Source organism: Palaemon carinicauda, chromosome 14 (assembly GCF_036898095.1).
Source record: "Palaemon carinicauda isolate YSFRI2023 chromosome 14, ASM3689809v2, whole genome shotgun sequence".
Classification (NCBI taxonomy): domain Eukaryota; kingdom Metazoa; phylum Arthropoda; class Malacostraca; order Decapoda; family Palaemonidae; genus Palaemon; species Palaemon carinicauda.
In genome coordinates, this window is record NC_090738.1 from 112,870,120 (window position 1) to 112,884,460 (window position 14,341).

Genomic DNA, 14,341 nt, shown 5'->3' on the forward strand with positions numbered 1-14,341 from the left:
TCCTCTTGTTTTGTTAAAGTTTTTATAGTTTATATAGGAGATATTTATTGGTGTTACTCTTCTTAGAATATTTTATTTTCCTTTTTTCCTTTCCGCACTGAGCTATTTTCCCTGTTGGAGCCCCTGGGCTTATAGCATACTGCTTTTCCAACTAGGGTTGTAGCTTAGTAAGTAATAATAATAATAATAATGTGTAAGAATAGTAGAATAAGTTTAACCGGTATCATGATAATTCAGTTGATGAATAATAAACATGACCCATTTTTATCTTTTAATCTCATATTTCATGCTTTCTTACCTTTCCTGATACTCTACTTACTTTTATTTTTGTGCTCCGAAGGAACCACCCAAGCTCTCCAGGTCAACGATGAGCTTTTGGTCGAAGTCGTCGAGAACGGAACGGTGGACACCGTCGAGTTCGACTGTCCGTACACGCTCGACGAGGAGGATATGGGCCTTGTCGTCAAGTGGTTCTTCAAAGACAATCCTGTGCCTCTCTATCAGTGGGTCGCTGGACACGTGCCTATGGTAAGGTATCAATTCAGGTTACTAGTAAGACTAAGTACGATATTGAAAACTTACACATGACTTAGTTAGACAGGCACTGCGCATCACAAGGAACTGGCTATCCTTTGATGTATCTAGCCAATGAATCCTCTATGGATTTAGTCAGTCATTAATAGAGAAGATGAAAGAATGGCCCCCAATCCCGGGAGTAGCGGAGTGCTAAGAATCTCCCGGTTTATAAACACTAAAGAAAAATTGAAAATAGGTAATTGGAAAGTTAGAACCATGAATCAGATTGGGAAGTTATAGCAAGTGAATTTATGAAATATAGTTTGGATATATTGGCTCAAAGTGAAACACGTTATAAGGGGATTGGTAAGGAAACTTTAGACCAAGGGAATATATATATATATATTTACTCAGGAAGATCAGATGGAGATGTAAGAGAAGGAATGATGATGACACCAAGAGCAGAAAAGTCATTAACCGAGTGGAGAGCTATAAATAGTAGATTGTCACTAACAAAGTTCAAATCAAAGCAGTCCAATATTATAGTTTGCTACGCTACAACAAATGATTCCCCTGAAAAAAGGAAAGATGAATACTATGAAGAACTGCAGAGGATAATAGATGAGATCCTTGAGAGAGATATAAAAATTGTGATTGGCGACTTCAATGCTAAATTTGAAAGAAATAATCAATGGATAGAGAATGTGATCTGTGTCGAGGATCTTGGCAAAGTTGCAAATGAAAATGGAGCACATTTCATAAGCTTCTGTTCAGCAAACAATCTTGTCATTGGAGGTACTCTGTTCCAACATAAGAATATCCACAAGTATACATTGACTTCACCATGTGACAATTACAAAAATCAGATAGATCTCATTGCCATTAATAAAGAGAGAAGGAGGACTCTGAGAAATGTAAGAAGCTATAGGGGTGCAGATATTGGTAGTGATCACCAGCTCCTCATTGCCACACTGAAATTAAAACTGAAAGCACCCAACAGAAAGATAGATAGAATACCTAGGTTTAATACAACCAAGCTTCTAGAGGAAGAGCTCAGAGAAACATTTGCAATTGAATGTAGGAATCGATTTGCAGTCTTAGAGACTTTAAGAGAAGAAGAAAAGACAATTAATGAAGAATGGTGTGATATTAAGAACATATATCAGTCAGTTCGTAGTGAAGTCTTGAGACTAACAGTTACAAGGAGAAAGCTATGGATATTGAATGATACTTGGGATACTATAAAAAGGAGACAGAGACAGAAATTGATTGTTGAAAGTTTTCGAGGAAGTAATGAAAATTACAAGGTAGAGCATGCTGAGTATTCCAGTAATGACAGTGAGGTCAAAAGAAAAGCCAGGAATGACTGGAGAGAGTATATAGACAGTAAAGCAGATGAGGCCGACAAAGCTATGAATTCAAGAAGTGGCTATGGTGTGAAATTGCCCATAGAATTATTAATGAAATCTCGACTGGGGCAAAGAAGAAGAAGCATATACCCATCAAAAAGAGAGATGGCTCTGTTATAGCAACAGAAGATGAAGAAAGACAACGTTGGATGGAACACTGTAGTGAGGTTTTGAATAGGACATATGAAGAGAATAATTTGATTGATATACCTGGAGCTGATGGAGACCTTAATGTGCCCATGAATGAATTCAGTGTGTTTGAAGTTAAAAGGAATCCTATAAAACTCAAGAGATGGAAAGCCCCTGGGTACAATGGAATAACTGCCGAGATGATACTGGCTGAAAAGGAAGTGACTCCCAGACTACTTACAAGATTATTTTGTAGAATGTGGCATGAAGAGGCAAAACCTGATGAATGGGAGTTAGGAGTGTAGGTGAAAATAGCTAAAAAGGGAGACCTGACTGATTGCAATAATTACAGAGGCATAACACTTACGTCAGTTGTTATGATTATATATAGTATGCTTATTCTTAAGAGACTGGAGAGAAAGATTGATGAAAAACTGAGAGACTAACAAGCAGGATTTAGAAAAGGTAGAAGTTGCATTGACCAAATATTCATTTTGAGACATGTTGTACAGCAATGCGTAGAATATAAAATCCCCCTTTGATGGTATTTGTGGACTATGAAAAGGCCTTTGATAGTGTGCACCGGCCAATTTTGTGGAGATTCCTGTGTTATTTATGGAATTCCTCTTAAATATATAAATTTGATTAAGTCTGTTCATGAGCATAGCTAGTGCAAAGTTAATGTTAATGGAGTTTTTATCAAGTAAGTTTCCAGTGAACAGCGGAGTACTCTAGGGAATGTGTTGTCACCTATGTTGTTTATCCTCCTCATGGACTTTGTAATGTGTAGAACAGTCAGAGATAGTGGAGAAGGATTGGACTGGATTAGTGATAGGAATCTAACAGACCTAGAGTATGCTGATGATGCAGTCCTTGTTACAGAACACCACAGGATTTGCAATGCTTGCTTATCAGAACGCATGAAATATCACACGAGGTGGGGCTGAAGATAAATAGAAGAAAGGAAGAGATGATGAGAACAGAGTATGAAAAGGAAGAGGAAATATCTTTGGAAGGAGAAAGGATTATTGAGGTAGAATCATTTAAGCATTTAGGAACAATGATCTCCAATACAGGGTCTTTAGAATTAGAGTTTAGTGAAAGATTGAAAAAAGCAAATCGGACAATGGCTAGGTTAAGTAAAATTTCATATAAAAATCAGACTATATATCAGTTTAGTGAGATCGGTGTTACTCTATGGACATGAGTCATGGTATGACAATGAAACAATCTCCAATAGATTTAGTAGATTTGAGAATAAAGCCCTCAGAAGGATATTGGGAGTTAAATGGCAGGACAGGATTAGAAATGAAACTATAACAGAGATTACTCGAGTGACATATGTGGATGAGATCATGATGAGGGGTAGATGGAGATGGTTTGGGTATGCTCTTCGCACCCCCAAGAGAGATTAGTTCACCAAACGTTTAACTGGGCTCCACAAGGTACTAGAAGAATTGGAAGACCCAGGCTTACATGGCTTAGGACTATAAAGCGTGAAGTGAGAGATGATGAATGGAGAATTATTGAATTAAAAGCTCAAGACAGACGACTGGCGAAATCTAAGCAAGGCCCCTTGCGTCAATAGGCATGGGCGGAGATGATGATGATGATGACACATGACCATCCTTTGCATTCAGATCTTCTCGGATAGTACCATTATGATCCTGTTCGTAATATTAGATACTAGATTTTAATTGTTATACCTTCATTGTTATTATTATCATTATTACTTGCTAAGCTACAACCTTAGTTGGAAAAGCAAGATGCTATAAGCACAAGAGCTTCAACAGGGAAAATAGCCCAGTGGGGAAAGGAAATAAGGAAATAAATAAACTACAAGAGAAGTAATTAGCAATTGAATAAAACAGTAACAATAGAATAAATTCATATATACAAACTATCAAAAACTTAAAAAAAAAAATAAAAAGAAATAAGATAGAATAGTGTGCCCAAGTGTACCCTCAAACAAGAGAACTCTAATCCAGGACGGAGGAAGGCCATGGTAGAGAGGCTATGGCACTACCTCAGACTAGAGAACAATAGTTTGATTGATTTTGGAGTGTCTTTCTCCTACAAGAGCTGTTTACCATAGCTAAAGAGTCTCTTCTACCCTTACCAAGAGGAAAGTAGCCACTGAAAGACTACATTACAGTAGTTAACCCCCTAGAGCAAAGAAGAATTATTTGGTAATCTCATAGTTGTCAGATGTATGAGGACAGAGAAAAATATGTAAAGAATAGGCCAGACTATTCAGAGTATGTGTAGGCAAAGGGAAAATAAACCGTAACCAGAGAAGGATCCTTTGTAGTACTGCCTAGCCAGTCAAAGGACCCAATAACTCTCTAACGGTAGTATCTCATCATTAGGCTCAATTCTACACAGAATTCTAGAAGTTTTATTCCAGGTGTGACCAAGTTGTGGAAGGATCTTTTTAGCCAGGTAATTGAATCGATGGAACTTCAAAAGTTGAAACTGGCAGCAAATATCTTTATGCTGAACAGGCTGAGAAAAGTGTTTTTTTATAGTTTATATATGAAAGATCTGTTTAAATGTTGTTACAGTTCTTAAAATATTTCATTTTAATTGTTCATTACTTCTCTTATAGTTTATTTCGTTATCTCATTTTCTCAATGAGCTACTTTTCCCTGTTGGGGCCCTTGGGCCTATGGCATCCTGCTTTTCCAACTAGCGTTGTAGCTTAGCTAATAATAATAATAATAATAATAATAATAATAATAATAATAATAATAATAATAATAATAATAATAATAGACGGATGTGGTTTTCAATTAGGAACATATATGAAAAAAAAAGACACCCTTTTCACAACGGCTCTTCGTTTTCGGTCTTTTCATTCCCTTTTCAATACCCGTTCAGATATGATTTACAATTTACATAGAACCTCTGTATATAAAGGAAAAACGTCCAATAAGGGGCACCATTCTATAGAGCAAACGCATTTTTTTTTCTTCTTTGAAGGGTATTGAATTTCACCTAATGCTTTAGCTTCTAGGTGCAATTATCCTATTCTCTAAAGTAGTTTTTTCAGTAGTGCTACACACATGAGAGTATTTGAGTGTTACTACAATGCTTCATGAGATAATTTGAGAGTATGACTATACTGCTCTGTGTTTATCTGTGAGGACGAAAACGCTTCAATGACTATACTGCTCTGTGTTTATCTGTGAGGACGAAAACGCTTCAGCGTGGTTTCTTTGTTGATTTTAGTATCAATTATACTGTATAAATATCCGATGGTAAAGACGGGATCCTGCAAATTCCTTAGCCAGTACGTGAATGTGAATAACGTACCTTGTGTGATAATTTGTGAGCGTGCATACACTGTTTTATGAATTCTGTTGTTGTGTATGAATTTGACTATTCTTCTCTGGACATTATTACATCATGAGCATAACTTCGCTATTATAGACGTAATGGCATTGTTGTGTGCGTTGATCTTTATTTTTAACAACCTTTGATGGGGGCATCCATACTCTTCTGTGAGGTAGCATATGTGTGAAACAGTGATTATGTGCTTTACGTTCTGTGTTAGCAACATTGCAAGGCTGCATTATTTCATGTTTTTAATATGAGAATCATACGACACTGTTTTAGGCAAGTATTTCTGACACAACAGTGTTCTGTATGTTCTATGCTGATCTGTGAGTAAAATCAGTCCTGCATGAAGTCAGTGAGAGCAATTGTAATACTATTCGTTATAGTCCTTATGGTCGACTACAAATTTTGTTTTATTGAATACGGTATGTATAAATACAATCAAAATGTTTTACGCAGGTATCTTTTATAACAGCACCACAACCCTGCTTGTTCTATTAATCTGTGAGTGTGACTCTACTACACTCAGTGCACTGTGTTACTATTATGAGGCCAATGTGTCTACGCACCATCACAACTATTTTCCGTTCTTGCTTGTAGGTTCATCCTGGCCCGTTCTCTGAACGGCTTGACGTAGAGTACGAAGCTTCCGAGGACGCGGACCACAAGCACAGCGGTCTTCGCATTCTGAATCCGACGGTAGATATGTCCGGCGACTACAAATGCCAAGCGTCCACTTTCGACTTAGAACTGGAAATTCCAAGAAAACTTGTGGTTTACAGTAAGTTTTTTTTAGCTATTTGAAGGGCGGGTGCTGACATGTTGAGAATACTTATCTTCACTTTGTTTCTGACACAGGCATGACTCTTTGTAGCGGTTAATATCACTAACACCAATAGACCTTCTTGTTTTGTATCGCAGTTGTGAGCAGAGATAAACGTTGTTGGCAATCAATGAAAAATGCCACGGCCAAGAAATTACGATTCATTCGTAATTACGTGTAGATGCCGGTATCAATGATTCTTACTGATCAAATAATAACAAAGTTTAGGATAAAATACACAAAAAGGCAGTTCTTCTTTCATTCTTAGTCAGATCTTATTATTTTATTGAATTTTGTGACTGGCCACGTGTTTTGAAGACTTTATAATTCACTTGCATATATATATATATATATATATATGTATGTATATAATGTATATACATATATATATACATATATATATATATATATATATATGTGTGTGTGTGTGTGTGTGTGTATGTGTGTGAGTATGTGTGTGTGTGTTTGAGCGTGCGCGCGCGCTCCCTTGTGTATACAAATAAACAAAAGTTAATAGTTTGGTTACATACTGAGGAGCATTAATACCGTCCTTTCACTCCACCCGAGGTAAATCCTCATTTCTCATCCCTTCACGCATGTCCCTTGAGCCTGGATCAGATAAAATACTACCTAATTCGTTCATGCTATCTAAATTTAACGTAATTTTAAATGAATTATCCTTTAAAGTAATATTCCACACACTTTGCATAATATTCATCTTACTTGTTATAACGTAAGTTATCTGAACCTTTCTCTCATTATAGAATTTCCTCTTTCAAAGTAAATTAAAGTAAATTACAATTACATTCGCTTACGTGCTGCTGCCAACGCAAGAGCCCGTGTCTCGCATAAGGCAAGGCAATCCAAACAGACAGACAGACATTTACATTGTAATCAGAATATCATTATTCGTATTTCATGGCTGAAGAATCGTTAAACCAAAATCCACTTCATCTTCATAATCTTAATCCTCGGTAGGGAACCAGGAGATAGGGCGCCGTCCTGCGCTCTGTCACGGGTGATAGAGGAATGGCCTTTAAGTGCTGCTAAAGGAGCCTTTTTCTACTCGTGTGTTAAGGAGTAATTGAATACTCTAAGGGGTACGATTAATATATTGGGAGCTAGTTCGTATAGATTTTCTTTCTGCTAATATAAGCTGATACTTTATTTTTCATTCTCTAATTGATTTTTCATCTCATATTTTGAACAATTTTATATTTTCATCCATTATTTCATTCTACATAGTAATTTTCATCTGTTAGTCAATTTACTTATTATTATTATTTTTTTTTTTTTTTTAAGTTTCTTTGTGACATCACTGTCCTTTATCCTAAGCCACTTAAGGTTTGTTACTGGATTAAGTAACAGTTGGCATTTCGTAAAGGCAGGCATTGGCCGTCAGCTCTTTGATCAACCGCTCATTTCTCCGACACGAGACTGACATGAGTGTGTAAACTCTCCTGACAGTTTATTTATGCATCATCCACTCCCCTAAGTGTAGGCCTACTTTTCTTTTAGATCCCGTCTTTATTTTGAAAACAACCACTACTGTCGGTAAACCTGATTTTCAGTTTATCTCGATATTCTATATATTTTTTTGTTTCGTTTTGTCATTCGTTTGCTTTCAGAACCGTTGAGAATGATTGAATCAGTTTACATAATTATAAACATAATATCGCATTATTGCTAAGATAATTAACGCGAAGGATACCCAACTCGAAGCTAGTGGTTTCAATGAATATTTTATCTATAGAATATTATATATTAAGGGAAATGAATGAAAACACACTTCCCTAATAAGACGTATATCTCTAGTCTTGGGTAGTGACATAGCCTCTGTACCATGGTCTTCCATTGTCTTGGGTTAGAGTTCTCTTGCCGGAGGGGGCGGGGTACACTCGGGCACCCTATTCTATTTGTTTCCTTATTTCCTTTTTCTCGCTTGGCTACTTTCCCCTGTTAGAGCCATTAGCCTTATAACATTCTGCTTTTCTAACTAGTTGTAGTTAGCTAGTAATAATAATAATAATAATAATAATAATACGTGCACTAGTTGAGCCTACTAACGCTCCTCTTTTACTACCTCTTCCAAGGAAAGAATTTAAGACCTAGGCACTTTCTTTCCAGTTATTCTTGCACACTGGAACTAAACAATTATGCACCGCAATTCTAGTATTAATGCGATGACGCGATGGTAAAGGAGAAGAACCTTGTGGTGTCCTAGGCTTCCTTTTTGATAAAATCATTCATTTATTATTTTTTTCATTATCTGCCCTCTTCTTTTACCCATTACCATATAGAGGCACTGTTTCATAACATCTTTTTACACATTTGGTTTCATATTTGAAAAAGATTCTTTGTAAAGGGGGTCAGGTCGAAACTTTCACTGGAGAAATGTTACATTAATAATTCCTTGAAATTAATTGCATTCAAACCATCAAAAAAAAAAAAAAAAAAAAAAAAAGGTAAGCCTACCCATATGTTTTCCATATGACCTGGTAACAAATCTATCATAGCTGATGGAAAATCTTTGAGCATCTGTTTATCAAGAAATCAGTGTCGTTGGATTTATCCAAATAAATCTGTATTTCCTTGTGTAGCATGGACAAAAGTTATAGGCCTACATTAGGTAGTTAATGTGAACGACCAAAGAGTTTGTATAAGAAATTTAGAATAATCCCGTTGTCTTCTGCGATATCTTGGACGACTTGCATTTTCGTTTTCTTTCGTCCTCTCCAGATTACCTTTCTAATCTACCTTGAATGTTCTTTTCTCCTTTTCATTTCCAAGAATGGTCTTCCGAATCGGGTAGTTGAATCAGTAGAACTTCAAAAGTTCAAAGTTGGAGCAAATGTTTTTATGTTGACCAGGCTGACATGAGTTTTTTTTATTGTTTATATATGACATATCTGTTTTTGACGTTGTTAATAGTTATATGGGACATATCTGTTGTTAATGTTTTTAGAAGGATTTATTGTTAACTTATTCTTATCATTTATTTATTTTCTTATTTCCTTCCTCACTGGGCTATTTTTCCCTATTGGAGCCCTTGGGCTTATAGCATCTTGCTTTTCCAACTAGGGTTGTAGCTTGGCTAGTAATAATAAAAATAATAACTATCCATCCGGGGATTTTAGTTCTTTGTTTTCATTTCTTGCATTTCTTTTTAGTCTCCTTCAAATAGGATCAATATGTGCTGGCCTGTTGGTAGGGTCCTGTCTCTCAGACTAGGGTTCGGGTCCCGCTCTAGCTCGCAAGTTCCTTTGGTCGCTGCAACCTTCACCCTCCTTGTGAGCTCAGGATAGGGGTTTGGGGGGAACTAATAGGTCTATCTGCTGAGGCATCAGCAGCCATTGCCTGGCCCTCCTTGATCCTAGCTTGGGTGAAGACCCCTCTCCCCAAGCCTCTTGGGTGCTGATCATGTAATATGGTCAGTCTGTAGGGCATTGTCATTGTCACTTGTCTCTGCCATTTATGATGGATCTTTAAACCTTTAAATAGGCTTAGACGAGGTAGTGCTCCAACCATCCTCCTCTTCTACTTCTACCTCTACCTCCCCCTCCCCTGCTCTCACTCCCCTACTCTCTCTCTCTCCCTATCCCCCTCCCATTCTCTCCCCATCCTCCTGCTCTTGCTCTTCCTCTTTCATTAAAATACCTTCATCCACTGATCTGCATATTAGGAATGTTTCATGTGCTTATTTAATTCTTAGCTATTTCCTCTTCTGATTTATTGGTGTCATTTTCATTTTACTATGCTACCCTCCTCGTCTACTCTACTTCTCTTTCATTCATAAAGTTTTTTTTTTTTTTTTTTTTTTTTTTACCTGAGTTTCTTGGCATTTCTACGTGTTTGATGGAAACACACAGTATACCAGAATAATAATAATAATAATAATAATAATAATAATAATAATAATAATAATAATAATAATAATAATAAGATTACTATTATTATTATTATTATTATTATTATTATTATTATTATTATTATTATTATTATTCGATAATAATAATAATAATAATAATAATAATAATAATAATAATAATAAACTGTCTTAGTAAAAGAAACTATATTAGCACACATCCATCAGAGTAATTACTTTCGTTTACTGTCTAAATACGAGGCCATAACTTCAAGCAATTCACTTAACAGGCAAAAAATAAGGCTTCTTAATGGTTTGCAATTAGCTAGCTCTTCTTTTTCACGAAAACACACAAGTACACATACTCAAATACACAATCACACATACACACGAGCCTGGCACGCAAACTCTCTCTCTCTCTCTCTCTCTCTCTCTCTCTCTCTCTCTTATTTTTTAATCCGTATGAATTCTTTAGGCTTAGCTTAATTACTATGTAGATTTATTACTATGTAGATCAATGAGCACAATAAACTGATTAAAACAAATTCTCTCTCTCTCTCTCTCTCTCTCTCTCCTCTCTCTGTATGCAAAATACTCTATTAGTAAACCAGTCTGTAAGATGAGGGGAGCCAAACTATCACTTTATTCATAAGAGGTTTGACTTTTTGTGATAACAGCTACTGTATACTCTCTCTCCTCTCTCTCTCTCTCTCTCTCTCTCTCTCTCTCTCTCTCTCTCTCTCTCTCTCTCTCTCTCTCTCTCTCTCTCTCTCTCGTTGCTTTGCCTTGTCTAATAATAATAATAATAATAATAATAATAATAACAGCTCTTCTAGGAGGACACTCCAAAATCAAACCATTGTTCTCTAGTCTTGGGTAGTGCCATAGCCTCTGTACCATGGTCTTCCACTATCTTGGGATAGAGTTCTCTTGCTTGCGGACAAACTATTCTATGTAATTTCTCCTCCTCATGGTATGTTAAAGTTTTTATAGTTTATATAGGAGATATCTATTTTAAAATTACTCCTGAAATATTTATGTTTTCCTTGTTTCTTTTCCTCACTGGGCTATTTTCCCTGTTGGAGCCCCTGGGCTTATAGCATTCTGCTTTTCCAACTAGGGTTGTAGCTTAGCAATTAATAATAATAATAATAATAATAATAATAATAATAATAATAATAATAATAAAAAACACATTACCTTCCACCAAATCTCTTGACGCGCATCTTCCTTTATAAAAAAAACTTTAAAAAAAAATAGGAACGAACTAACATGGACGTTAATGATAGCGATGAGCTCCCAACTTTGGTATACATTACTGGCGGAATTAGGTTATTAGGGACTGAAAGAGAATTCCTTCAAAAAGAAATTGGAAATTTTCCCACTGATGATAATTTCAGCAAACTTACTTGATTATCAAAGGTAAATATGCATACTTTTACATATATGTATGTATGTATGTATATATATATATACAGTATATATATATATATATATATATATATATATATATATATATATATATGAATGCATATATAAATATATGAATATATATATAAATATATTCAGTATATATATATATATATATATATATATATATGTGTGTGTGTGTGTGTGTATATACAGTATATAATATATATATAAATATATATATATATATATATATATATATATATATATATATATATGCATATACTGTATATGCAGCATACATTTATGTATATATATATATATATATATATATATATATATATATATGTGTGTGTGTGTGTGTGTGTGTGTGTGTATGTGCGCGCATGTATGTGTTGGTGTGTATGCGTTTATGTGCGCGCAGGAAATTTATAAAATCGCGTGATATCTAAATAGCTGTGGCAGAGGTTAAAAGGAAAGCTAAATAATTGGTACGCATTATGAAGATACAATAAACATTGTGGGAGAGGGTTTTTACAAAAGAAAACATCACATAAAGAAAAAAAAATGGAAAATCTTGTAAACAAAGAACAGCTGCTAAAATAGACGATAAAACCAGCTGACAGACACATTCTTAACAATCTAAACAACGTAACAATATATAAATTAGTTGTTACAGAAGCATGATAACTTTAATGGTACTTACTATCACACAAGACAGCTTTGAAAACAACTTATTAAAAATGGAGAGCATAAGGAAGATGGAATTATGGATTAATATATCGAAATAAACATTTACACATTCAGTAGGCCTATTTACATTTGCAGGGACATGAAGAGAGGAAAAATAAAAATAATTGTAATCTTTTATCATAAGCCATAGTTCACACATATGAAAAAAGTTATTAAGATATAATTAGACAAAATTTAAACAAAACTCTAGTCAAGTTAGATATGGAGTAAAAATATCATTATAGTTATACATACAATTACATATATCTTTAATTTATAATAAAAGATGTCCCTGTATATGTATGTATGTATGTATGTTCTGTATGTATGTATGTATGTATGTGTAAATGTCTATGTAGGTATATTCACTTATAATTCCATTTTTGCATGTTTTTCTTTTCGATTAATTGTTCTGAAAATTGCCTTTTATGATGTAAAATCTTGTCTTGTAAAAGGTCTCTCTTACTACAATCATTGTACCATGATAATGAGTACCAATTAAACGAAAGTATTCATAACTTAGTTTTTCAGTTTACCATCTTTGTGGAAGATCTCTTCTATATATATATATATATATATATATATATATATATATATATACATATATATATATATATATATATATACGTGTGTGTATGTGTATATGTATATACTGTATTTTTAAATATATAAATATATATATATATATATATATATATATATATATACATATGTATGTATATACATATGTGTGTATATGTATATGAATATATATACTGTATATATATATATATATATATATATATATATATATATATACAGTATAGATATAGATATATATATATATATATATATATATATGCCTTGCAAAAATTGAACAAAGACACAATCTCATAAATTTATAAAACTCTTTTCTTCAAATATTTAACACCATAGGAATATTGTTGTTTACCGAGAATTCATCTGTAATCTTCTTCTTGTTTTTTTAAAGTTTTTATATATCATATATGAAATATCCATTTCAATGTTGGTACTGCTCTTGAAATATCTTATTCTAATAGATCATTACTTCTCGTGTTGTTTATCTATCTCCTTTCCTCACTGTGCTATTTTCCCTGTTAGAGCCCTTGGGCTTATAGCATCCTGCTTTTCCAATTACGGTTGTAGCTTACCTAGTAATGATAATAACAATAATAATACTTCTTTTGTAGTTTATTTGTTTCCTTGTCTCCTTTCCTCACCGAGCTATTTTCCCGGTTGGAGCCCTTGGGCTTATAACAACCTATTTTTCTAATTAGGGTTGTAGCTTAGCTTTTAATAATAGTAATAAATTTTCTCTTGTAGTTTATTTATTTCCTTATCTCCTTTCCACACTGGGCTATTTTCCATGTTGGAGCCATTGGGCTTATAGCATCTCGTTTTTCCAATCAGGGTTGTAGCTTACCTAGTAATAATAATAAAAATAATAACTATAGTCAATTCTTTTTAGTGAGGCAGATTTGCACCGACTGGCAGGGGTGCCCTTTTAGCTCTGAAAAGTTTCCAGATCGCTAATCGGTTGGACAAGATAATTCTAACCAATCAGGTGGCAAGAAATTTTTCCGAGCTGAAAGGGCACCGCTGCGAGTTGGTGCAAATGCCCCTCTTTAAAAAAAAATTGAGTATAGGCTGACACGCAACCCCACTCCACAGGTAAACCATCCAACGTCGAGATCTGGACCCAAGAAGTTGGAGACGACAGCGTCCGTGTCTACTGTAAGGTCAGGGACATTTATCCAGAACCCGAGGTCACTTTCCATATGATGTCTGAGGATGAGAGCGACAGGTAAGGTCAAGATTTGGAATGATCTACCTTTCTTTGTTTTCCTTTAGATCTTGGCTGTATTAAGCCCAATCACTCATGTACTTCTTTAGTTTTCGCAAGGATGAAGTAGCTATTCATTCTTGTTTGATGCATAATTAAGAGGAAGCGATATGCTAGTCATTTACCTTATATATATATATATATATATATATATATATATATATATATATATATATATATATACATATAGATATAGATATAGATATATATGTGTATGTGTGTATGTGTGTGTTTGTACAATATATGTATATATCTATATATGCTCATATACATAC

General features: G+C 34.4%; 1 protein-coding gene across 1 annotated transcript in view; it reads left to right on the forward strand.

Moving 5' to 3' along the window:
* Positions 1 to 342: 342 nt before the first annotated feature.
* The window catches only part of LOC137653622 (uncharacterized), a 23,977-nt gene continuing 9,978 nt past the window's right edge, over positions 343 to 14,341 (forward strand). The window contains exons 1-3 of the mRNA XM_068387181.1: positions 343 to 528; positions 5,994 to 6,174; positions 13,895 to 14,027. Of these exons, the coding sequence (XP_068243282.1) occupies positions 451 to 528; positions 5,994 to 6,174; positions 13,895 to 14,027 (392 nt within the window). The 5' untranslated portion in view covers positions 343 to 450. The remainder of the gene's footprint in view (positions 529 to 5,993; positions 6,175 to 13,894; positions 14,028 to 14,341) is intronic.